Source organism: Astatotilapia calliptera, chromosome 23 (genome assembly GCF_900246225.1).
Source record: "Astatotilapia calliptera chromosome 23, fAstCal1.2, whole genome shotgun sequence".
In the NCBI taxonomy this organism is placed as follows: domain Eukaryota; kingdom Metazoa; phylum Chordata; class Actinopteri; order Cichliformes; family Cichlidae; genus Astatotilapia; species Astatotilapia calliptera.
Genome location: NC_039323.1, coordinates 24,092,905 through 24,119,878, shown reverse-complemented (window position 1 = coordinate 24,119,878; position 26,974 = coordinate 24,092,905). Strand labels below are relative to the sequence as shown.

The 26,974-nt window shown below is 38.7% G+C and overlaps 1 protein-coding gene across 2 annotated transcripts in view; it reads left to right on the top strand.

Annotated features, from left to right (window-relative positions):
* LOC113016881 (inactive dipeptidyl peptidase 10-like) overlaps window positions 1-26,974 on the top strand; it is a 128,004-nt gene that overhangs the window by 70,703 nt on the left and 30,327 nt on the right. For both annotated transcript variants that reach the window (XM_026160045.1, XM_026160046.1), the window contains exons 4-5: window positions 17,347-17,441; window positions 22,110-22,184. In XM_026160045.1, the coding sequence (XP_026015830.1) occupies window positions 17,347-17,441; window positions 22,110-22,184 (170 nt within the window). The remainder of the gene's footprint in view (window positions 1-17,346; window positions 17,442-22,109; window positions 22,185-26,974) is intronic.

The following is a 26,974-nucleotide window of genomic DNA, read 5'->3' as shown; positions in this document are numbered from 1 at the left end:
TTAATGTGCTGCCCAGGGCTGGGCGATATAACCCAAAATTCATATCTCGATATTTTTTAGCCGGACGGCAATATAAGATATATATCTCGATTTTTTTTAAAGCCATAACGTAAGAACAAAAAGAGAGTTCTTAGTCAAAGCTGTGTCCCAGATGTCACACAGGCACTTTTATTAACATACAGCACAGATGTACATGAAAAAAACTACTCAAAAATAAATTATGAGCATTTATTAAATAATAATGCTCCATAAATAAAAGAAAACTATGTTGTTTTTGTGCATAACAAAGAGCTCACAATTGTGCAGTCAAAATGCAAACTAACAGACGCCGAGCACAATAACAAAGAGACAGATTTCACAGCTGCTCTGTTCCCAACTTCTACTGCGTGACTGACAGCCTGGAGTTTGAAATCCTCTTTGTAACCGTGTCTCTGAACAGGTGCCATTTATGGTCCTTATACACACACAATACGGTAATATTACGTTGAAGCACAGTACGTATTACGTATTAGTAGTCTGGAGCCTACGTATTAGGCTCCAGACTACGGTAGCCGTAATGTTCCGACAATCCATCAAGCGGTGCAGCTCAGTAGCTTACCAAAGTCGAACTAAAACATTTTTTGACAGATTGCTGAGCGCCGTGTTCCACATACAATCGGTTCACGGTCAGTAAGCACAACCAGAATTCATACATAAGGCGCGCTGTCGACTTTTGAGAGAATGAAAGGATTTTAGGCTTAGCTCGTTAGCGTGGTTAGCTCGTTAACAATTTGGTGCCGTCCAGCCCCACGCACGGGGCGATGCGCAGTAACTCGTTAACGGAGATTTGCCGTGTCCATCTTGTCGCTGCCTCCAGGTGAAGCGATGGGGAAGGAGGGGGAGTTGTGTTCAGTGAAGGAGAGGCGAGGCCGAGTAATGTTGCGTAAAGACAAAAGTGGACGAAAGAGAGGCAAACTTGTGGCTCCACAACTATAATTATAACGTAACTTATACTATATCGATATAAACGATATTGTCACATCTTATATCTCGTATGAAAATATATCGATATTTTTAAAATTACTCGATATATAGCCCAGCCCTAGTGCTGCCACTCATTTGGCATTTCTTCCATCATGTTTGTTTTTTTGTTTGTTTGTTTTTTTGTTTGGAGACAAAAGTGACCAAACTCCAAAGGACATTAAGGTAAATAAGGTAAATGCTGTTCTTCAGAGTGGGAAGGTCATCAAATGGGAAATCTCACTTCCTGATGTGTTTTTGGATCAGTCTGGGAGCCCTAAATATTTGTCCCTAACAAGCAAAAGTAGCAAAGGTAAATCAGAGTTACTTCTAGCTTTAATTAAGTAACAATAGTACATTTACTAGATTGTGATTTTTTCAAGCAGCTCTGGCCATTTTTTTCTGTACATAAAAAGTGAAATTGATTTCTATAGCTCCTACTGACCAAGAAAGGTGACAATTAACTTCCCCTCCTTGTCTGATGGATGGATGGATAATATCAGGAGAGAATAACACCCGATGTACGTTATAGACAGAGAAACACAGTTTACTCGTGGTTCAGTCTGACAAGAGTGAAAACAGGATGACAGCCTGTTGAATGACAACTTGAGAGAAAGCCCAAAAAAATAGTGTTCACATTCATTTATTTCCTTTTTCGCAACTGATTGCAAGTACTTGTGCCAACCAGCTGGTTGCCTAGAGGTTGAGCATGCAGCATGTGACATCCTCAAGCTCTGGGTGATAACTCTTAATTGTCTGAGGGGAGGCAACCTGTCTCCGAACCATCGTGGTCTCTCTTGGACTGACTGTAATCACTCAGACTGGTGAAGGTTTGCAAACAATTGCTGTTTAATTTGTAAGTGTAGGCAAAGGTCAACATGTTGCACTCAATCCGAGTCAGTCTGTGCTAATAAGCGCAACTCATCTACGTCTCGTCTCTTTGCGAAAGAGGACTCCACTGGTTTTCTGCTTTTAATCCTACATCAAAGTAAGGTTGCAGTCAAACTGCTGTCCTGCAGCAACTATGTCACAGTTTCAGATCTTTGAGTTTCTCTGTGCACGCTAACCACACTGCCGCCCGACTTTTTATCTGCTGATTTATCATGTGTTTTACTCTAGATTAGTTGGACCGTAAACTCATCAGTAAAGTGGAAAGTAGAGTCATTTTCTTATTTGACTTCCTTATAACCTGAGGAGGAAGAGTCACTTCACGTTGGCTGTCAGGAAGAATGGCCATTGGTTTCATATTTCAGACCTGGAGGTTACATCTTGTTAGTTTTGATGTAGTCTTAGTCCAAGAACACATAGTACTCCATAAGCTAATACTGAAGCCTTGTGCAAATAGACACCTGATTTTTGTTAGCTGCCTGCTCATGTTTGTTTACCAACACTTTAAATTATTTTCATCTAGATCTCCTTTCACTGGAATCATAGACCTTTGTGACCATCGATTTCCATTGCAACAACTAACTTTCATATGTTAAGAAATAAAAATGAAACATTTGCATGCATTATTTAGGTACACTTGGTTTTGAAATAAACACATATTTATATCTCGAAACATCTGCCATGATGGATTTTTAATCAGTTTTATGTAATGAGATAATGGAGCAATCCTAGCTACAATAGCACTAACTTTTTATGTGCCTTTATTTTTGGAAAGAAAAACAAAAGTATTGCTGCCAATATCTGGCTTTGATGCAGAGGAGTATAGTTACATTTTAATTGTGACCCAAGGTCACGAGTCGTGGCCCTTGCAGAGTGAGGTGAAGATGATGTAGCTCAGGATGGAGGAGGTGAGGACAATGTGTGAGGAAAGCGACATGTAATGCAGTGCAGGCGAATAAAACTGTGCAAACAGCACAGAGGTGAAGTCTATGTGTCAGTTCGAGAGGCCTGATGAGAGGTGTCGTTTGGTATTTTTATCTTTTGAAAGAAAAAAAATCAGTTCTTCAGTTTCAAGAACAGCGTGTAGAAAACTTTACACAGTTTTAGTTGGTGCACAATTTCCCCTGTTTATTCCTCATGTGTTCCTTTATTTAAAAAAAACAAAACAACAACAACAAGAAGTTTAATAATTTAAACATCCATCCTGTTACGCTTAACCAGTTCAGGGTTGCTGTGGCATGAAGTTTATCCCCACGGTCACTGCTCGCCGTGCTGCAACCACTAATTAAAATTAAATTAAATAATTTAATTAAAACTACTCTTAATTAATATGACTTCCTATATGACTGTTAAATATTACATTCAAAGATTAAAAGACTAAATCAATAAACAGCTGATTTAAAATAAATACAAATACACAATAATGATATTTAATTTAAAATAACATTTATACTTGCATTGGGTAAAAGAGTTTGCACAGCCACGATATGTTTTCCTAAATATGTTTTGTAGGGAAATATAAATGCTGCTGTAGCTTTGTCCTGGGTACTCTGTTCTTCATCTATTTTTGTTCCCCACCAGCTTTTGAGGGAAATATGTTGATGTGTAACTGCTGACCAGCTAGTCCACCACTGTGCTCATCAGCTCGGCTCTAACTGGGTCTGCTTGCTGTTTTGTACTGAGCAGGTAACATACAGGTGCGTTTCTTTAGGTTTTTCTATGAGCACAAACTCCACCTGCAGTCAATATAATGTGTTGCTGTAGCTGGTTGTGAATAAAGAAAACAAACCAGACCACCTTCATTTATATTCATAAAATACTCAGCTTTAAACAACATTACGCTATTATGCTTTTCCTCATTTATTGTCATATAAATACTGATGTATGTATTAGAGATGGACCGATCCGATATTAAGTATCGGTATCGGTCCGATACTGACGTAAATTACTGGATCGGATATTGGAGAGAAATAAAAAATGTAATCCGATCCATTAAATATCAAAAAAGCACCTCACAAAACTTGAGACACGGCGTAACTCGGCTCATAACCATAGCACGCAGCAGCAGTACCCCTCACGTGATAGAGCCGCTGCGTGTATTTGTAGCCTCGCTAGCAATCCGGCATTTCATCTCCGAGGAAGTTATCCCAGAGAGAAGTAAAGCAAGTGTGTAAGTTCATCTCTGAATGTTTGTAAAGCATTTCCACGTTAAGCTTAACAACCGATATATGGAGCAACTGCCTCTTCTCTCCCTCCCTCTCCTGTCGTGAAACTGATCAATGATCAGCTGATCGGCTTTTTTGTTGCAAGTCCGTCTCTCTTGTTTGTTTTTGGCCCACTTTGCACCAGAAAGAGGAAACCAGCGGCTGAACAACAGCAGCACGTTTAAGCTTGATAATCTGTTGTTAGAATTTATTTAATATTACCTTCTACACCAGGATCCTTTTCTACATAGCTGACAGCTGGTAACTGTGCAGGGGCGGGTCTAGCAAAGTTTAGCCAGGGGGGCAGGTAGGGCATTAACAGGGAAAAGGGGGCACAAAGACATACTTTTCTTTCTTATTCTCATTTAAAATGTCTAGCTTTTAACAAATAATTATCTGAATCTTACACCCAAAGTTTTAATCTGATATAAGATGTATAGAAGTCCATTACTGTATATAGTAACTATTAAGTCTAATATACCCTAGTAAGCTATAGTACTTTTTCCTTTGGGAAGGTACCATCTGTGCAGTCTGCAGTTCTGTTGAAGAAAGATGTTGAATCTATTTAATTATTCTTGAAAAATAATTTATTTCGGTGCATTTTTTTTCCACACTGCATCAAATTAAAGTTGATTACGTCGATTAAGCATCACGAGGTGGAAGGTGGGGGTGGTTCCCTATTTTTTTTTTTTTTTTGCTGGAGTTTGCAACCCTATTAGGTTGCTTAATATTTCTGCTAAGTACTCTTTAAAATACCAGAATAGGAAGGATGTAGTAGGTTTATTAGATTGATCAGTATTGCTGAACTATGAAATATTTTGGGTGCAGTGTATTTTTTACACACAGGTATAACAGAATAGCTTTAGTGTTGTTTATTTAAACTTGAGTATGAACTTATACAAAATGCAGCAAGATATTAAAAAAAAGTTTTATTTATTAAAAAACACTATATCGGATTCATATCGGTATCGGCAGATATCCAAATTTATGGTATCGGTATCGGACATAAAAAAGTGGTATCGTGCCATCTCTAGTATGTATATATTTACTGAATCTTCACAGCAATTATAATTGTAAACATGTACAATTGCTGCGAGCCAAAGGCTTAGGTCTCAGACATCTTTAAACTCCTTTTTTTCTACTCTTAGCTGAGTATGATGTCATTGAGAGCAGATATCCATTAGCTCCACCCAACTACCTGTTTCTCAGAGGCAGCCAATCACAAGAACGTTGGCTTAAAGGGAGGTTAGACAGCTGCAATTGTTTATTGGAGACACAAACCAAACTTGAGATGTGGCACCAGAGCCCAATGCAAGATAAATTATTATTTATTTTGGACTTTGATTCATGCAAAGCTACTCTGGCAGAGCCCATGAATTAATAGATGGGGATGGAAATGAGTCAGATAGGCCTGTTTGAAGGCTAGAGAAATATAATGGCTAATTAATAAACTTTCCTGTTTTTATCTAACCAAGACAATTACATTTTTCTAAACTTGAAATCCAAAGCAAACTTCTGTTCTTCTCTTCAGAGCTGGTTAGAGTGGATTGGTGAGCTGATGAGCATTTAATAAAGTATTTTCCAGATAAATTCAGCTAACCACAGGATTGACACTTTCCTCCCACTGGGGGAGAAAAACCGCATTGAGAGAGCCGTGGGTAAAAAGTTCAGAGCACTGTGGGAAGTGCATTAGCTGGAAATGAGAATCTCTCCACCTGAGGTTTCATTACAGACTCCAAACATTTGTCAGTGAGCAGAGGGGGTCTGTTATTGTTTCATAAAAACACTTACTCACTTTTCATGATAATTAGTTTAGTTTTAATACTTTTTGCCTCTCTGTTTGACAAACCTCTGGTTCATTTATTGACATCAAACTGCCTCAAGCGTCTCTAACTTTCACCATTTTCATACTTTGTGAATTGCTTTTTAGAGCCAAAGGTTGTTTTTTTGTTTTTTTATTGAGTCCCTGATTTATTTATTTATTTTTTATGTCTGTCACTGTATAAACACATAAGCTAGCTGGAGTGACTCCTGCTGACCTGCATATTCAAATGCAGATGGCTTCTCTGTGTTGGAGCTCAACAGCCTGCAGTGACTCAACATAAACATCCACAACCCCTGTGACAAACTATGGTTGAGGAATAATAATGACTGTAACTGTGAAAAAGGTAATCACTGTTCATGAACATATGATGCTAAAAATGCAGATATTTTTACACGTCTAGGAATCAGATATTTTGCTTGTACAAGGAATTTAAATGGCCTTATTTCCTGATCTTCATGATGAAGTCATCAAAGTGTAGCAGGGTGACATCGTCACCATAAGGAATCAAATATGAATAAACCTTAAGACAGTTTTGACTTTTACTAATTGTAAAACTGGTACTGAGAGTTGTTGAAAGAACTTTTCTGTCTGTAAGGTCTTTGGCTTCTATTGCTGTTAGCCTGTGTTAGCTGGTGTTAATGTCTGTTATACTGTTAGCTCTTCTTAGCCTCTGTTAGCTCATATAAGCTGCTGTTAGCCACATTTTGTGAAACTGTCTTTTAAATGGATGAAACATTGTTGAGCTTAGACACTTAGAGAAGTAACTCTCATATGATGTGATAATGTAACCAAACTGTTTATCTGAGGGAAAGTTTGACTTTTAGGACACTTGAGCATAACTTTTGTTGACATAAGGTTAGCTGATAACCAACTGTTGTTGTTTGTTTTTTTCAGCGGCTTGGTCTTAGTGTTAGGAACAAATAAGTAAGTAAGTAAGTAAAGTTTATTTATATAGCACCTTTCACAGACATGTGTCACAAAGTGCTTTACAAGAAAGGCAAGAAAACACAATACAGTCATAAATACATCATAAAACCCCCGGTCTAATTAAAAGCTTTTTGAAATATGTCCCTGTAATGCTCTAAAAGTTAAAACTAGAATTTTAAAATGGATCCTAAATCCAATTGGGCTCCCTTGATCAGGCGGGTCAGTAGCCTCGCTGCAGAGTTTTGAACAACCTGTAGACGAGCCAGCCCTTTCTTGTTTAGACAAGTAAACAGGCCGTCACAGTAGTCGAGTCTTGTAGAGACAAAAGCATGTATTATCATCTCGAGTTCACTTGTTGACATGATGGATCTGAGTTTTGAAATGTTCCTCAAGTGAAAAAAGCAGGTTTTTACTATCTGATTTAAATGTCCCTCCAAAGAAAAAGCTTCATCAAAAATAATGCCTAGGTTTCTAAGGTTATGTTTCTGTGAGGAACCTAAATCATCCAGTCGATGTTTAATAACAGGTATTGTAAGTTTCTGTTTTGGCCGGGTTTAGCTGTAAGCAATTATTGTTCAACCATTGTTTAATGTTAGTTAAACAGTCAATCAGATGAATAGCAAAGGTGGAGTGGTGAACTTGAGCATTTTACTTGTAAGTTTTAATAAATTTATCAAAGAAAGCATGAGTAAACCTTATTTTTTGCCCCAGTTACACAACAAATGGACACTGCGATGCGAAAAGAGTTTTCACACGACGGTGTAGAGTCCTGTGAAAACTTTCTTTTTCATATGACTCTGTATCTGTGATCTGTGACACACTGTGGTGGCAAAATGACATGAAGGCATATAAAGAGTGTGGTAAAATGACTTGAGTGAAATGCTTTATAGTCATGCTTTTGGTAAATATCAGCATGGCAGCAGATAGTCGAATGGAGTCAAAGTGACACAGACAAATAGACAATAGGGTTCAAATCCAGCTGATTGTTGTTTTGTGGGGGTTTTTGTCGCAGCTGCAGCTCAGCTGGTCTGTTACTAATTGTGGCATTTGTGTTAAAGTGTCCTTGAGTCAAACTCTCAGTGTGTGTATGTGGGAGAAAAATATCTGTCACTGAGGATAATAAAAGCCAATTCACAGCTCTCAAACATTGCATCACCCCCACCACCTGAGTTCACTGACTCTTCTCCTCTTCAATCTTTCCCCGGGCCACGTCGCCACCGCCTCCTCATTACATTTTTCAACCGTGTTGCATAAGACTCGGCCCGTGCTACAGCACAACCTTGATCTGCGGTCGAGGGCTGTGTTGTGTCATTGCATCCCTCCACATCCTTGAGCTCCTGTTCAAGTCTAAATGTGGACAATCTCAAAGGCTTGCGTTGTTTAACTGGCTCCGTGACAGAGGGACAGATTGTGTTTGTATCCAGGCTTGGAGAATGAAAAAAAAGAAAAACCAAAGAAGAAGCAGAATGTAAATAGCAGCTATAGATGGCAGAGCTGAAGAGGAGGGACTCTGGCAATGTGATAGCTAAATTATTGCATTGGTTGTAAATTAGATAACTAAAAACACCCATAACACCTTTCCGGAGACTTGCTGAGAGTGACAGAAGGTGAGAGGAAGAAAGACAGACAGAAGGACAGAGGTGGAGGGGGACGGTGAGAGACGGTCCTCCTGCTCTGGCTGTGAAACACAGACTCACCTCCTGCTGTGTCCTTCCCTTCCACAGAGAGATAATACTAATGGCTAGTCTTGTGGCCTGTGGCTTTTCATAATGGGCTGTGGATGTTTAGTCCTCTACCACACACACGTACACACACGTTGATGTATGTGTAGAAGCAAGCAAGAAGCTGGTGTACGGCTAACTGCTGTTGTTTTTTCGGGTAATTATTGTAATTCTATTAAGTTAATTCAATGATACACCTACCTGAGAACCAATTTTAGTAAATAAATCATTGTTACAATATAATTTATAGTGTGTGTTATGGGAAGTGGCAGTGCAAAGAATGTCAGCGACTGCAAATGACACATCTTTAGTAGTTGCTGATTGGTGCTGAAATGAGATCATCAGTCATGTTTAAGGTCTTTTATAGCCTTTGGTATCACTACCTGCTAATGTAGAGGCTGCAAACAGAAGCATCCTTCACCTGATCTGTAATTTTAGGTCCAGTATTCCAGTATCACCAGTGTGTGAATGTGTGTGTGAATGGGTGGATGATTGCGTATAGTGTAAAGCGCTTTGGGGTCCTTAGGACCAAGTAAAGCGCTATACAAATACAGACCATTTACCATTTTACCATTTTACTGGAAAACCAAAATAATCCTAGTTTGTGACTTTAAAAAGAAATGTTTTCACCCAGTTGGGCTCTTCCATTAGTACCATCACTGAAAATAGGATTTGTGGAGTGAAGATTCGCTTACTGTATGTTGCAAATATAACAGCAATCGTCAGCTGTTGGACAAAAAAAAATGACCATATCACCAAAGTCTTTTGGAGAGAACTTTGGTCTAAATGTTATTTTGGTGTCATGACTATACAGTTGTGGTGAGAAGTTTATATCTGTTTATTATGGGCATGAATGAAATGATATTTTTTTTAATGATTTCTTTGAACTTCTCTTTTTCCAGAGTGGAATGATTGCACAGCATGCAATTTAATAACAAGAAGCAGGTGCATAACTTTGAATTTATTTAGGATTTTCTGTAATCCACACCGATCAAATGTATACAGTCAGCCACACTAATGTTTGGTGAAATGTCCCTTAGCACATTGACCCTCAACCAGAAACTTTTGGTAGCCATCAACAAGCTTCCGGCATAATTCTGGCTGAAATTTGGCTGCTCTTCTTGGCACAATTGGTAGAGTTCATTTCAACTGGATGGTTTCCTGACACAGACGGACTCTTACGTTTTCCTGACTTTTAAGTGTAGTCCGCAAATTTTCAAATTTTCATGATGCTACCAACATCATGCTTAACAGCTGGCACAGGTTAGGTTTTAAAGCCTCATCTTTACTTTTTCAAACATACCTCTTGTCAATTTGGCCAAAGAGCTCAATCTTTGTCTTGTCTGAACATAAAACTTTGCTGCATAAGGCATTTGGCTCTACTCTGAGCCCCTACTGGATGAGAGCCCTTAGAGTCTTCTGAGGAATCTAATTTCTGTCACTCGTATCCGTCATCTTTTTCTGTCAGTCACTACCCGGGGGTCGTAAAGCAGGATAGGAATATAGATCAACCCAGAGTGGTCACGCCATCCATTTCCAGCTTATTCTATGATATTTATAGTTTTATTTATTGAATCACTTTGAATATTTTCTCCACTTTATAGATAGATAAAATGTTTCTTCTTCTTCTTTAGATTTAGACATATGTCAGCATGAAGACAGTATGCGTATGTAACATGAGGATTTAGGTGTGGTAGTCTTGTTTTGGGAACAATACTCTTGATCTTTTCAGCAGTTTGAACTTAAAAAAATTAGTTATTTTCATCCATCCTTCCTGTGTTTGCTCTGGGGGTACGTGCTCTAAGCAATCAGGAAGAAGATTTGGACGTGTTTGTTTTGCTCTGGTTTCCTGATGAGGCTGAGATTACATATTATTTTAATGATATTCAGAACTTGTTTGGCAGCGACTGAACTCAAGAAGCTGCAATCTCACAGCTTAATTTTTTTTCTGTTATTATTATGGTTGAAGTGTTTGCTTTATTTTCACTCAATTTGTCAACCGTGTCTCGAACTGCTTTTATTAGTGTCCTTCATGCTGTTAAATTAGGGCCGAGCAGCTACTGAAGCCTAACAAAGTTATAAGAGGAGAGAAAAGGAAATAAGTCAGGTTGTCAAGGAAGCAATTTCCATCATGTGTGAATTACACCCACAACATCTCCAGGAGCGGCAGTAAATTCAAGCCCAGGCCTCGCTCGTCTGCGCTGTCTCTGGGCTCTCATCGCACCTGATCGACATTAGATTTACACCACGCTGCATGTCAGGCAGCAATTTCCCAAATTTATCATCAATCTCAACAAAACAACTAATGGGGCAGGCGACTCTGTAGGTCTGAAAAATTAATTACCACCAAAAACCCACAGTGCAGCGTTTGCCAGAGCGAACAGCTAACTGCTAACTTTATAAACGTGTTCATTATTTTACATCACTACCATCTATACGTCCTCCTCCTCACTAAACCTGCTCTGTCGGTTTGAATGTGCACCTGTTTATCTGCATTTGTGGTGTATTATTGTAATGTATGGACAACTTGTGTGTTTTTGAGCTGAGGATGAAGAAAACATCCAGCTGCTTATGCAACAGAGCGATAACGTGTGTGTGTGTGTGTGTGTGTGTGTGTGTGTGTGTGTGCGCGCGCGCGCGCGCGCGCAATCACTTATGGGTGAGTGCTGCTCAGCTTGTCATACATGATTGCTAATGAGGTTTGGACAAACGAGACTACATCCTTAGTAGAGACTCACATGAGTAAAACATGATTACATAATATAAATAATGTGAGAACAATACTGCACATCCTCTATAAGAGTTCAGGTCGATCGCTGTTACTGGAGCACAGAGACTTCCAGTGGATAAGGGGGCTTCAAGACATGGGCAAAATGGATATGTGGACACCTCAGCATTAAACTTTTATTCTATATCATGTTGAAAATAAGCAGCTACCTCCGGAGTTGAAAATAGATGCAAAAGCTGCAGTTCCTCCAGTGTCCACTTGAGGGTGTCTTGAAAAGTGAGTCAGTCTATGGGGACTATGTTTACAGTCAAAAAAAGGTTTTGATCTCTGTTAGATAATTTCCTTATTTAAATATATGTGATTAATTTTTATTCCATGTTTCACTTCAAAAAGTTACAGTAAGTATTTTTTTAGGTTATTTAATATTAAAAAAACCCATTGTACTCATAAATACACACTGATGAGTATTTCATTGCATCTTCCAGCAAACTGATTCATTCTCATAAACTCAGAATAAATCCATTCAGAATATGTAGGTTTGTGGAGATGAACATCACCATTTTCTGCTAATCACACTTTATATATGTGGCTAGAAACCAGACACATATATGTAGTACACCTTATCAGCATTACAAAGTGTTTCCCACACACTTTTAAGTTTTCAATTTGAAATGGAATGGTTAATAAAACACACCTTTTGAATGCACACTGCAATTTGCTGTCATCTAGTGGTGAGATATTACACAGTGTACCCTTTAAACTTTAAAGGGTACAAATAAAATCTACCTGAACAAAACAAACAGAGCTACCTTGTGGTGATGCCCTTGTGGTGATGCCCGTAGGTAGATTTTATTTGTACTTGTATTTGTACTTGTACTTATTTGAACTTCTGGGGCAGCTGGGGGTGGATTCCAACTGTTGGTAGCTTCCAGCCAAGTCTTATTTGCTTCCTCATATTTAGATGTTGGCCAATATGGTGGTGGAGTGGTGATCACGATTACTTCACAGCAATAAGGTCCTGGGCTCCAATCTACTCACCAACTGGAGCCTCTCTACATCGAGTGTGCTTGGGAATTTTCTGGGTCCTCTGGCTTCCTCCCACACTCCAAAGATGTACATGTTAGGTTAACTGGAGATTCTAAATTGACTGAGAACATGAATGGTTTTTATCTCTCTGTTTTAGCCCTGTGACAGACAGGTTATCTGTCCACAGTGTACCCTGCCTCTCGCTCCATGACAGCTGGGATAGGCTCCAGCCCCCTTGCAGTCCTGAATTGTATAAGCAGTTTAAAAAGTGGATGGCTGTTAAGGTGGTTTCTTTTGGAGATTAGAGTCCAGGCAGACCTTTGACGTCATCGCTGCTGGGTTTTTGTGACGCAGGAAACTAGCCTCTAATTCAACATGGAGAATATTCGTAATGAGGGGTTGTTCTCAAAGCACTTCTTCTTGAATATATACGAACTCCTGCCATTTTCTTCTTTCTCTAAAATTTAAAAGGACAAGGGGAAGGTCAGTGATGACCAGTGACTGCTAGCTTGCGCTGTTGGTATATATTTCTTTAAACAATAAGCTCTAAAATATCTTTATGAATTACTTTTTAGTCATTATCAGGTGAAACATGCCATGCAAGTTGTATATATATATAATTCAATAAATATCAGCCCATTTAAATACTGAATTTGACTTCATGGGGAAAATATCTGGTTGTTTGCATGCTAAATGCTACTTAGTGATCCACAGCAAGTTGTTAAAAGTGTGGTTTTTTTGTCATAAGTGTTTTCAGGCCCATCTTTGCCCACTATTAGTAACAAAGAGGTAACAAAAGCAGTAAGTTTCCAGCACCAAAACAAAGAGGTGAGCAGCAGAGGCTCAGTAAATAGAGCAGATCATCAACTAATCAGAAAGTCAGTGGTTGAAAAAATTATCCAGCTCCTCTAGTCTGTATGTTAAAGGTGAGTTCAATGTAGCTGCACAGTGTGTTCATTTTCCAGCTTTGGCATTTTTCTTTTCAAAAAACAGAGATAATTGTAGCCACTTGCAGTTGGATCAAACCAGCAATATTACGTATTTATGCTAAAAATGGCTGCATCTATTCATGTGTTTTTCTTCTCTAACAATGTGAATGCACATTAGCTTTTTTACGCTGCATTAGAGTACATTCAGCCAGAAAGCTGCCTCTGCTCGTATAGCAGTGAGTGAGTGATTGCCGCTCCTGCAATCAGCCACAAATTCACTCTAAATGAGTTTCAGGAGCTTGTGAAGAGGGAAGGCGAGGGAGGCACAGCTGCTTCTGGTTCAGTGTGGTTAACATGTGAAGCAGAGTGATTTTTCAAGAAATTCAAATCAGAAGTTTACACCATTTTTATTCTGACAGAAACAGACTAAACTTCGAGTAAGAGCTTTTTTAAAATTCTTTATTAATTCAGGCTGTCATCAGTTCACTTCATCTCTCCATAAAAGTAAAACACAGTTGTCATCATTTAAACTTGTGACTTGTCAAAACTCAAATGATCGATTAAAGTACATTTTAAATTAAATTTTATTCCAGATGTAGACGATAGGGACCAGGTCAGCTACCACTCAGCAGAGGCGGAGCCAGACATTTGAAACACCCGGGGCTTAGCCCAAAAGGGTAGTATGCATGTGGGATTTTTTTTTTTTCCCCTTGGGGCGGGGGGGGGGGGGTTAGAAATGACTGAAAGATTAATTGGCTCTGTTTTGAGTTTTGTTCAAAAAAGAATGACTTCATATAGGGAAAAATATATATCACATGTGCAGGACACCTTAAACTAGTTTTTTAATTAAGCAGCAAGGCAGAACAAGGTCGGGGCTGTATCAAGACACGAGGACTAAACCCCAATTCAACCAGACCCAGAACTGATCCAGAATTAAAACAGGACTACAACAGTTCAAAATCAGGACTACTGAGGACTTAACCAAGACAGAACCAGAATCAGAACTAGATGATAGTAGCACTAAAAATCATCATAGACCTGCACTACACTTATTTTTTAATTTTACCAAAGTACAATATTTAGATTGAGAAAAGTTTATATAATTATTTAGCCTTGTTGTGCAAACAAGCCTGCATAACTTAATAAATATAGAATTTGAAAAATAACAAACCTAAAAAGAAACACTCGGTACGAGATACATGTGTACCTATGATACGGTGATACTTTTGGTAAACAACCATTTGACTAACATGTGAGTCTCACCTGCTCTTGTTCATCTGTTCTGTCCTCTCTCGCCCTCTCTGCTCCTCTCTCTCTCTCTTTGTGCTGACAATCAAGCCAAACACCAACATCATCAAATATACAGTTGAAACCAGATATTTACAAACTCTTCAGATCAAAACACAAACACTTTTTTAATTGTAACATCAAATCAGACTAAATGTTTATTTTTTTAGATTGATAAATATAAAAACATATTTGTTAACTTTAAGAGTAAAGAGAGAAACTATCTGTGTTTCTTAATTGCAAATGGCACCAAATTGTATTCAAACTTGAGCCACACTTATGGAGCTCCACGATTCTGTTCCTGGTGTTTTGGTTGACATCTCTTGATTTTCCCATTTCAAAGAAACAGGCTCTGTGTTTTGCCTTATATGCATCCACAGCTGTGCCACCAATTTACTCACATGGACTCTACGGACCTATCAGAAGCTTCTTCAGCTCAGAATGGAATCGTCTGGAGTTTTCTTATTAATTAACAAACTTAGTGTACATGTACTCCTAAATTTGATGAAAGTGATAAAAAACAGAAAGCTCTGTCTCTCTTTATTCTGACATTTAAGTAATTCAAAATATATTTCAATATTTATCTAAAACAAAAATTTACTCTAAATTGATGTTGTACAGTAAAAATGTTTTATGTTTTCTCCCTAAAGTGTATGTAAATATCTGGTTACAAATGTGAAAATCCCTCTTGTTTTGCATAGAAATATACTGAACAACATACAAAGCATAATATATAAAATAACATTTACCTGAGTTTTTTCTTTGAAAGAAGCCTCTAATGTCCATTCTTATGTTTCAGTACATAACTGAAACCGAATTAGTCGGGGAGGGTAAGAACTGAAAATATGAAATAAACACACGTAAGCTAAGACTCTCTAAAAAAAAATAGCATTTGTTCGGCTTTTCATTTCGCCATTTGTTGATTCACTTGAAGAGCAAGTAACGTAATATTGGTCAAGTGATCAGTTTGATATCAATCTTTCGTGATGCACCGTCATATTTACATTATTTGTACGGTACGAATGATTTGCTTTGGTACCTGGTCAAACTTAAGCTCTCCTTAGAATGGCTGGCTCAGTCTCTCCAACAGCGCACTCGCAGGCAGCAGCTGCCCCGCCCCCTCGCTCAGTCGCTTAGTGCCTGAGCTTGGATCATACCAATATCAGGGGGGGATTCACGCACAGTCGTAAATTCCCACAGTGTGCACTATGTGCTTCGAATATTGTGTGTACTTTTTGTTTTATACAGTTGTCAGCCAGGCATCTAACTATGAAAAATTACACTCCAAAATACCCCGGGCTTCTGACAAAACAACCCGGGCTTAAGCCCAGTAAGCCACGCTCCGCCCCTGCCACTCAGAGGCAGTTCCTGTCTTGATATAATTACTTTGGTGCCTCAAGATGGGAAGTTAAGTTGGTCAAGTTGGGAATTACATGCAATACTTTAAAACTGTCAGTACTGTTTGTGGCATTACAGCTATTAATTGTAATAAACTGGTGAAATTTGCAAATCTGCTACTGTCTACATAGACAGAAGGTCAACCAGAATCTCACACACTCAAAAAAAATATGCCCCAAATTGCTGACTTGAACTAATTTAATTACATGTAATATTTGTGTGTGATTTTGTCACAGAAGTCCAAAGTAATGTTAAAATTAATGGAATCTGATCAAGGGAAATTTACTTGATTGTTATATATGTAGTTATATGTAGTTCAGAGTTGCACTCAGACTGATTGCAACATGTTGGCATGTTGGAGACAGGTTGCCTCTCACAAAGTGAGGTATGCAACTATTCAGAAGGTGAATGTGTTGCACGCTCTCAGGCAACCACTATTTTTGTTTTCCTAGTTTCAAAGAGGTTGCCGTCCTGTTTTGACTCCATGGTCATCTCAGCCACAGAACACAGAATCCACTTTAAGGGCACAAAATCATCATCAACCAGCAAACTTCTGAGGGAAACTTTGTCTTTAATGCATTTTGAATGAATCGCTGGTTCTTTACAGAGTAATGAATACATGGAAAATGTACATTTTAGTCCTCTGTACACTAACGATCCAAGAAAGTCTGCAAGACTAGAAGTTCAGTCAAAGTTTTTTTTCACTGAACATCTTCTCATACTCCTTCCCGATGCCGTCAGCTGGGACAGCCACATTTATAAAAACTGCCTTTTTTTTCTCCCGTGTCTGACGTATCTTTCTTTGGTTGGTTGGCCAGCAGCGGCTTATCTGTCTGGAACTTGAGGTCCCACAGGACTTGAGCGCTGGAGTGGAGTGTCCCAGTGGGACTTGTGAGCTTTTAACGAGCACAAATGTTCCTGTACACTATTACACAATTACTGTCATGAGCAGCTGGACTGTCCCAGAGCTTCTTTGCACACGTGCACCTTCAGTGCTGCCTCTGTGACACTTACTGTGCTCAGGGCATGAGTTTGCAGCCATGATCAGAACACTTGCCTTTTCTTGCCCCACTGGTAGGACTTCTTGAAGTCAGCCTCATCCTTTATCTGTTGATGGTACATGAAGAGGTTTGGTCTTCGTGGTGTTACCACTTACCCCTCATCACTTGTCTTCTTGTCCACATGTTCTTGTTGTCTTGGTTCTGCACTTTGTCTGGAACCCTCCACATATTGAGTCTAAAATTTTTCTGGTAATTTAAATTTTTTTTAGCAAGATAACAGACAATCACATGAACTGAACTTGGGCTTTATTGTGGTATCTTGTGGTCTGTATCTAATTCTGAGTGTACTGTTTTTTTAAAAACATGTTTTCCTGGCTCTTTTATGTCTTACGTATTTTTCTCTCCATTATCAGATTCACAGGTGGTTTACAGGAACCGGGATGGAGATGTCATCAAGTTTGACTTTGACCTGAATGACACACACGTTCTCCTCAGCAACAGCATATTTGTGAGTGTTTTTACACTTTCTTTATTTAAACATATTAAATATTCCAATACACGCCCATGCGCCTGAGCTGTTATATTCTATGAATGCCATTTTACTTCACTGTTAGGTGATTGCCAAGGAATGTGATGTGTGAATATACATACTAGTGCAGGGGTCAGCAACCTTTAACACCCAAAGAGCCATTGGACCCGGGTTCCACACAAAGGAAAACACTGGGAGCCGCAGATACTTTTTGACATCTAACATGAAGATAACACTGTATATATTGTTTTTTACCTTTATGCTTTGTGTGAACAACTAAGGTGTGTTGCTTATGAAATTCATGAAGTGCTACAGAGAAAATTACATTTTATTCATGTAATTAACACATTTTGAACTCTTAAAGAAATATAACCAAAGGAAAGACACCCAGCTGAACTAAAATGATCCAGCAAACAAAAACTGTTGTGAGCCGCCACCCTTATATCGCCTTTGGGCTTTTGGAGCCTTGACCTGACTTTTAAAAAATAATTGGAAAAAAAGCACTATGCTGCTAAAAGATGAAAAATAGATATTTGCAAAATTCTGCCTAAATATGTATTTTACCTGGTTAATGTGTGTGGCGGGGCGTGGTCTGCAGCGCCGCTTAGGGGAGGCGGACGCACCTGAGCGGCACCCGCAATCACGCCTCGCCACCTTAACGTCTGTGCTCTCTATGCTGTTGTGTTGGTGTGTGTCGGGCTGTGAGCTGCAAAGCTACAGCCGGCTGTATACGTACAGCAACCGTGTGTGAAAAGTGGTCAATAAAGAGATGCTGAAAAGCATGTTCATGCAAATATCGTCGGGTCTGCCGTGGTATGTTTACAATGGGACTTATTTTGAGCGATGAAAAAAATAATAGAATATAATTTTATTTTTATATTTCAACATCACAATAATCTTCCAATTTAGAACTACAAGTTAAAAAATGAACTAACACAAAAAATACACTTCAGCTAAATACTTCTAAGTTATTTTCCCAAACCACGCGGAGCCGCAGTATAAGGACTAAAGAGCCGCATGCAGCTCCGGAGCCGCAGGTTGCTGACCTCTGTATAGTGTATAGAGTAGGGCTGCTCGATTATGGCAAAAATGCTAATCACGATTATTTTCACTGAAATTGAGATCTCGATTATTTGACGATATTTATTTAACAATAACAATGTATTGAATAATGACTTTAAAGATTGTCAAAAAATAATTTAAAATAGTGTGCAAATACTGATAACAGTGCAAATGTTTGCAATATAAAAAATAAATGAAAAATGTAAACATCTATGTTTAGTGAACTTCAAAATACTGCACAATATTTATGCATACAAATCAAGGCAAGCTGTGTAGCCACACAATGCACAATTGCATCAAACTGACATTGAGGTATGTCAACTAAAGTTGCTGCTCCTTCATTCTTTGATCGTATGTCACTTTGTGAGCGGTCTTCACACTATGTCTACTTGATCCACGTCTGACTCCGTGAACCCATAATGTTTCCACACCACTGAAGTTTTTTTTACCTCTCTTTTCAACCAACGGCAGTCACTCTCCTCCCCAAATAACTTCTGCTTAGCTTTCCGAGCTTCCCTCGGGTCCTCTTAATTGTTGTGACGCGTGTTCGAATCGCAGAGAGGTGCGCTCGTTTTACCACACAGAGCAGCGCGAGAGTAAAGCACGAGGGAGGGGCTAATAACTGTTTACAACTTGCATAGTTCCCATTTCTGTATAGCTGTATATCTCAGATTTCTGTAAAGTTATTTATTTCATATTCTGTATAGTTTTTCATATTTATATCCTGTTCATAGCCTGTACATAGCTTGTACTCACTACAGCCTGTACATACTTATAGTTATAGAATATTCACAACATACTTCATACCGTGTACATTATAACATACCATAATAGACCCATTTCTGTAATATACTTACATATCTATATTATTGCTAATATATATATTGTAATATATCTATATCACTAAAGCACTTCTGGATGGATGCAAACTGCATTTCGTTGCCCTGTACCTGTGCATGTGCAATGACAATAAAGTTGAATTCTATTCTATTCTATTCTAATAATCAGCTCAGTCATTTTTAATGATCGTTGAAAGCCCAGATCGTAATTTAGATTAAAATTCGATTAATTGAGCAGCCCTACCCAATAGTTATGTTTTGTGGACATAAAGGAGATCATTTCATTAATTTGAAATGATATAATGGTTTTAGAAGGTGTTCTAGATGTGTAAAAGCTACAAAAGGGTAATTTTAGTATGTTGGTAGGGTTAGTAATATCTGATTTAGATAAGAACCTAATATTCAAGTTTTGGGGATATAAATTAGATGTTAATGTTACAAAATTAAAACGATATAATGGTTTTTAAAAGACTATAAATGGCACATTTTAGCCTAATGCTAGGTGGTTGCTTTGCAGAATGATACCATCTTAATATCAGATGTAGCTGAAAGCCTTCAGGGGTCAAAGATGTACCTCTATACAAAGTTTGATTACTCAACCTCTGATCATGCACACGTTAAAACACAAATATCATCTTTTAGGACTTAAAGAAAACAGAATTACAGAACTGGCACAGTAAATTGGACACTGGCCTTGCGATCTTACTTCTGTCTAGTGCTCATCACAAAGCTTTCTCTTCTACTGTCTGGCTGCTGGGTCCCCAGAGGCTGCAGGAAACAAGTCTCATCCCTGCTTTATCTGCACAATAAAAATACAGTAGCCTCCTGGTGAAGACGCTGGTTGCCCGGCTGTCTGCACTGCGGACAAACTCAAACCTCTCTTTAAGGTTGATCCTCACCTCAACTTACCTGGAAAAGAGGATTTGACGTGTGAATTATAATTTTAGATAATTCTCTAAAACCTGATGCGAGCACACAAATGAACATTCATCATGAGTTGTCACACATGTATTACTTCCAGGAATTTTAAATTATTCCAGTGCAGGGCTAAATTGGCTGCTTTCTAATTGCATCATTATAATCCTGTTGGTGTTCCATCATCACAATCATAAACCATTTATTCTCAGCCGCGCTGTCACCGGGAAGCATGTTTCTACATCAACATGCTTAAATGAGTAGCTCCATGATGAAATCAAAAGACAGAGGTGGCCTCGGTGATGAGAAGTCATAGTCTTGACCCATGCTCGATAGCTGCATAGACAAACAGCTTCAGCATCTAAACCGAGCACTGGCCTGTCTTGCTGCACAGCTTCCCTCGGTCAGCTGTGCACCTAATTTTTTGCAAATAATTGCAAAAACGACACATAAGGCAAAAAGTGGCACTAGAAGTGATGCATGCTGTTTAATTTTTAAGCCTGCCTAATTATTCAGACTCTGCAAAATTTTGAAATGCTGTCTATAAAATGTTGGTCTACCACTTCGTATACCAGAAATGTCACAACCTGCTGAGGTTCCCGTGTGGTTTTGTGACCTTTATCTGCCACATTAGCTTCTGCCTGCTGCATTAGTTTTCTTTTCTTTTTTTCATCATTGTCCTGGGGCAAAACCTGGAAAAAAGCTGGGGTGAAAATAGAACAGCAACCTCCAGATTTTACCTCAACTAGGAAAAATCAGAATCAGAATTTGACGCTTGACCATAAAACCCAACACCCTCCTGTTGGTGGCTCAGCTCTCAGCAACTTAATTCTTCCAGCCCTTCTCCTCCCTTTGATACCAGCAAGAGGCTCTTTCTGCTGCTTCCCTAATCCTGCACACAGCTGTCTTCAATTCATTCCCTTTTTACCCCACTTCTACAGAAAACAGCTGTGCTTGCCACCCTCTCTGTCTGCACTCTTTGATAATGTCTTGGTATTTATTTATTTTAGGGTTTTCCTTTCCTGAGCCTCATCACAGCCTTCTTCCAGTGGCACAGTAAAGTCCATAAAGATGACCTTCTTAACCTGGTCTGATCGTGCTGGCAGAGGTCTGAAAACAGCTGTGTGTTCGGCTGATAGAGTTTGGGAGGTTGAGCAAACAAGAATGGGAGAAACTTCCCAAAAATAGGTGTTCCAAGCTTGTAGCATCAAAAGTCTTGAATACCTATATACATATTTTGTTTTTTTTTTTAATTTTGAATGAAGTTGCAAAAAATTTCAAGCTAACTTTTGTGACTTTGTCATCATGGGTTATTGTGATTGGAATTTTGAGGTACAAAATGAATTGAATCCATTTTGGAATACAGCTGTAACATGACAAAATGGGAAAGAGGTGAAGCGTTGTAGACTTCAGTGAAGCATCACAATAAGAGCAGAGTCCCAACATTGGTAGGAAGTAGGACAGCAGCCTGGCAGTTGTGGAGATGAAGCAAGTGGAGAGTTGGGTCAAATGGTGAAATATATATCTGACCTATGGAACTTATGTTTAAGCTAAAAAACAAATACAGAACTTAATCGGTTTAGGAGGAAGTTTATCTATTAACACTTGGTAACTAACCTTATCAGGATGCAATATTGCCGCACAATACCAGTGCTCAATCAATTTTTTTCGCCCCACTCCTACCAGTTGTCCATTCCTGCCTCCTGAGTGCTTGAGCTCTCTGTTATCTTTTTTTTTTGCTATTGTTTGCTTGCTTGATATAAATGTGGACTGAGCAAAAAAACATAAAAAAAATCTTCTCCTCTTCTTCTATTTCTTTTTTTTCAATCAGGTTTCTTTCAAGGTGGCAAAGTACTCCCTGTCTGCAGATCTAAAGTATGCACTCTTTGCCTATGACGTCAAACGGGTGAGTTTTACATTAAAATGCATCCACAACCCACTATGATAAATCAAAATCCCCTGAACATCACATAAAAAAGAGCAAACAGAACAGATGGTGCATTTTTTATTTGCTTCCTTGTGAGCACACACCCTACGGCAGGAGTTCATCCTCACTGTCACAAACCTTTTGTTTCATTTCCAGCCAGGACGGTACTGACACTGCTTTCATTCACTTATATGCATGCAGCAACCTGATGTTTTTATTCCTAATCATGCTGTTTTGTTCTCAGACAAACTGTTTTTCAAACCCATAAAAAAATGGAAGCGACATAAATTAAAAGCATTCACTTTAGACTGAGCATACACCAGCTGATTGCAAAACACAATACTTACCGCGCTGCACGCGCCCACCGTTTCTCTGTGAGTATAAAGAGCTGCACCTGTGCTGAGCAGGTGTGTGTTTATTTGCGGTGAGGCTGTGTGCCTCTGCCCTTCCTGTGCATTTTCACTCTGTCTCTCAGTATTTTTGTGTTTTTCTGTTTGTTAGCGGTCAGTCATCCACCACGAAGCTCTCCTCCCCTCACAGGTTTTCCATTGATTTTTAGATTTGTTTGCAAACCGATGCATCCAGGCTTTAGAAAGTCTGCAGCAACTGAAAAACTCTGAGGTGGATGTTTGTACATCCTGCACTGGGGTCTGCAACACCAGTTTAAGGGCCTCTCAGCAGGATGGATCGGTGTTTGTTACCATAAAAAAAAAAACCACACCTTGGAACATCTTCTGTTTATATAGAAACATGTAAACAGCTTTATTTTCAATGAGCTTTACGTTTTTAATATACCCTCCACTTATCGCACCCCTGTTTACCATCTACTGCAACATGATATCCCCTTAAGTACAATTAAAGCCTCTTCCTGAGGTTTTTAGTTGCACTCAGTTGAATTTCTTCCAGTTCAAGTTTGTTTTATTCCTTAGTTAATATTCCAATATTTATATTAAGCTTGGATTACATAGTGAGGGCATACTTAATATATTCAGATACATGGTGCTGTAAGAGGAGTCTTCTGACTTTAAAGGCACTTTTGGGGGAAATTAAATCAGAAAACCTAAAGTGTGGTTTGTGGTTTCCAGTGAATTAAATCATTCATGCAACTTTCAAGGGCCAAAATTGCACAAACAACATGATTTAATCTCCTGTATTTTTCCAGTATTTGAGAATTTTAAATTCCTACCTCAAGAGCAAGCAGTTTTTAAGTGATACCATGGATTTGAGGGCCAAAAACACAAAAGATAAGTGTCAGGAGAGAGATCTGGACTAGGAGTCAAACTGCCGGTGTTACAGTTTAAAAGCAAATGTTTAACCACCCAAGCCTCCACTGCTTTACAGTCGGCATTTATAAATGTGCCACATGATGTGAAGTGGTATCTAAAATGTTGTAACAAAGAGTGAAAAAACATTTAGTACTTTCCTTGTTCAAGTTGTCAAATTTGCATTTTTATGTGTTTTTGTGACAATTTCATGGCCCCAACTTTGTGGCAACAGTTTAGGGTTGGCCCCTTCTTTTTGCAGCATGCACACCAGTGCACAAATCAAGGTCCATAAAGACATGGACTGATGTCACAAATGTGCTTCTGGAAGAACCGGTCAAAAATTCCCAGAAGAGCTGAAGCTGTTATATCTGCAAATGGTGGACTGACCTATCAAACCCTATGGATTAAGAATGGGGCGTCACTCATGTTCATACATGTTTGAAGACAAACAAACTAATACTTTTGGCTGTATAGTTTAAGTCCATTCTCACTGCTTCCAGTGTAATTAAGTGGGTAAATAGCACCCTGGTGCTGCCAATCAAATGGACTTGATTAGTTAATGATCAGCAAGTATGAGCACCTCTATAAAAGCAGAACTTTTGGCATTTTGCATACTCAGAAAAACTGCCAAAAACCCAAGAATTACACCTCAGACTCTACAGGCCTTAATTAGCATGTTAAATGTTAAATTTCACGAGAGTACAATTAAAAAAGACTGAACAAGTATGGCGTGTTTGGGAGGATTGCCTGAAAAAAACCTCCTCTCTTTAAAAAGAACATGGCAACACAGCTTAGGTCTGCAAAGCTACATCTGAACAAACCACAAGACTTCCATAACAATGTCCTTTGGACAGATGATATCAAAGTGGAGTTGTTTGATGATAATGCACAAAACTAGACCCAACATCAGCACAAATACCTCATACCATCTGTCAGCACATGGTGATGGGGTGTTGATTTGGGCTTGCTTTGCAGCCACAGGACCTGGACAGCTTGCAGTCATTGAGTCGACTCTGAACAACACGTAAAGTATGCTAGAGTCAGATGTGGGGCAAGTTGAACAGCTAAAGCTTGGACCAAACTGAGTCATGCAACAGGACAATGATCTCAAGCACAGCGACAAAAAGCAATGGGTGGAAAAAAAATTCAAGATGCTGTAGTAACCAGTCAAACTTCAGACTTCAACCTGATTGAAATCCTTTGATCTGATATCCTTAAGAGAGCTGTGCATAAATGAAACCTTGCAAACTTCATTGAACCGAAGCAACATTATAAAGATGAATGGACCAAAATTCCTCCACAACATTGTAAAGAATGATAAAGTTAGGCAGAAAACAATTACTTCAAATTTTTGCTGCTAAAGGTGGTTCTACACTTTTCACACTTGCCTAGTTTATTTCACCACATTCATTTGTTGGGTGGGTGGAATCAATGGATCCGGTAACATTATTCTTAACTTAAAATTGTTGAACAAAGCCTACAGTAAGAGCCAGTACCCCCAGTGCTTCTGATAAAATACAGTATACCCAAATTTGCATGATTCGTTTCCCATTGACTTGAAGTGAACCTGGGGGCCAGTCCACTGGCCAGTGGTAATTCATGAATATGCAGATGTTCTGTAAATAGCTTCTAAAAATCCTGCTCGCGGACAAGAGGGGAATCTGGGCTGTAAGGAGAGATTGATGAAGATAGATTGAGACAGCTTTTGCTGAGCAAAATGTCAGTATGATCAATATTTGTAAGAAAAAGCAAAACACAAGACAAATAGTGCAATAACACAAGATATTTAAGCCAGAATGGATGACGTGTCAGTTCATAGCATCATTGGGTCGATAAAGATGACTTTACTGAAGCATTTGTAAACATACATCATTTTAAGCATCATAGCGAAGGTCAGTCAGTCAGCAGCAATCTGTGAAAAGCAGATTAATCTGTAAAGCACAACTCGTCCAGTTTCCTTGGTATCGTTTGATAAAGATGTGTTACACCTATTCCACACGTGAACACATGTGTGTTAGTACGTAAAAAAGAGCCTGCTTTTATTTTGACCGCTGTGTCCTGAAATCCTCCTATTTAATAGAAGTTAAGTACAAATCCTTGGAGTGTATTATAACCCTTAAGTTTTACACTTGCATATTTTGCCAGCAAGCTAGGTTTTGTTAAGTGTGTTATTAGAAAAAGAGCCAAGTGCAAAAAGAAGAATTTTAAGCTGCTTAATGAGAGAAAAATCAAAACAGCTAACACTGAAAAAGACTGTTATAACCTGTTTCTACCAGAAACACACAAAAAACATGATGTCCGTTACTCAAATTTTTGGGTTAGCAATTTAAAATTAGAATGAAACACAATGGGAATACAAAAGGAATAAACAAGTGCTTGGGTGTGGCTGTGGCTCAGGTGGTAGAGCAGTTCAGCTACTGGTTGGAAGGTTGGTGGTTCAATTCTTGGCTTCCCCAGTCTGCATGCCAAATATCCTTGGGCAAAATACTAACCCCAAGTTGCCCTCCGATGCGTTCATTGGAGTGTGAATGTAGTTTAGTTTGCACTTGTGTTTAGAATTGTTTGTATGAATGGGTGAATGAGGCATGTTGTATACAGCTTTGAGTACTCTGGGAGAGTAGAAAAGCGCTTTATAAGAATCAGTCCATTTACCATTTACAAACCTATCAAGAAAAGCAAGTGGAGAACAAAAGCCAATATAGAAAACAGAACCAAAATACAAAACAAAAAAACCACCAAACATCCCCAAAATAACTCAAGAACTCGAACATTAACCATACTCAAAACAAGAACAACCACGAGCTCCTAAAATAAGAACACAAGCAGAGAACAGAATTTACCAAAATAAAACAGGAAGTGACAGCAACGGAAACATCGATAAAACCATCAAAGACATACACTAGGGCTGCTCGATTATGGCAAAAATGATAATCACGATTATTTTCACTGAAATTGAGATCTCGATTATTTGACGGTATTTATTTAACAATAACAATGTGTTGAATAATGACTTTAAAAATTGTCAAAAAATAATATAAAATAGTGTGCAAATACTGATAACAGTGCAAATGTTTGCAATATAAAAAATAAATGAAAAATGTAAACTTTGCAGTGTTGCTCTGTGGTGCAGCTACGACACTGTAGCTTACACACTATGTCTACTTGATCCACGTCTGACTCCGTGAACCCATAATGTTTCCACACCACTGAAGTTTTTTTTACCTCTATTTTCAACCAACGGCAGTCACTCTCCTCCCCAAATAACTTCTGCTTAGCTTTCCGAGCTTCCCTCGGGTCCTCTTAATTGTTGTGACACGTGTTCAAAATGCAGAGAGGTGCGCTCGATTTGCCACACGGAGCAGCGTGAGAGTAAAGCACGAGGGAGGGGCTAATAATCGGTTCAGTCATTTTTAATGATCGTTGAAAGCCTAGATCGTAATCGTGATTAAAATTCGATTAATTGAGCAGCCCTAACATACACATATTCTGCTACATGGATTTATT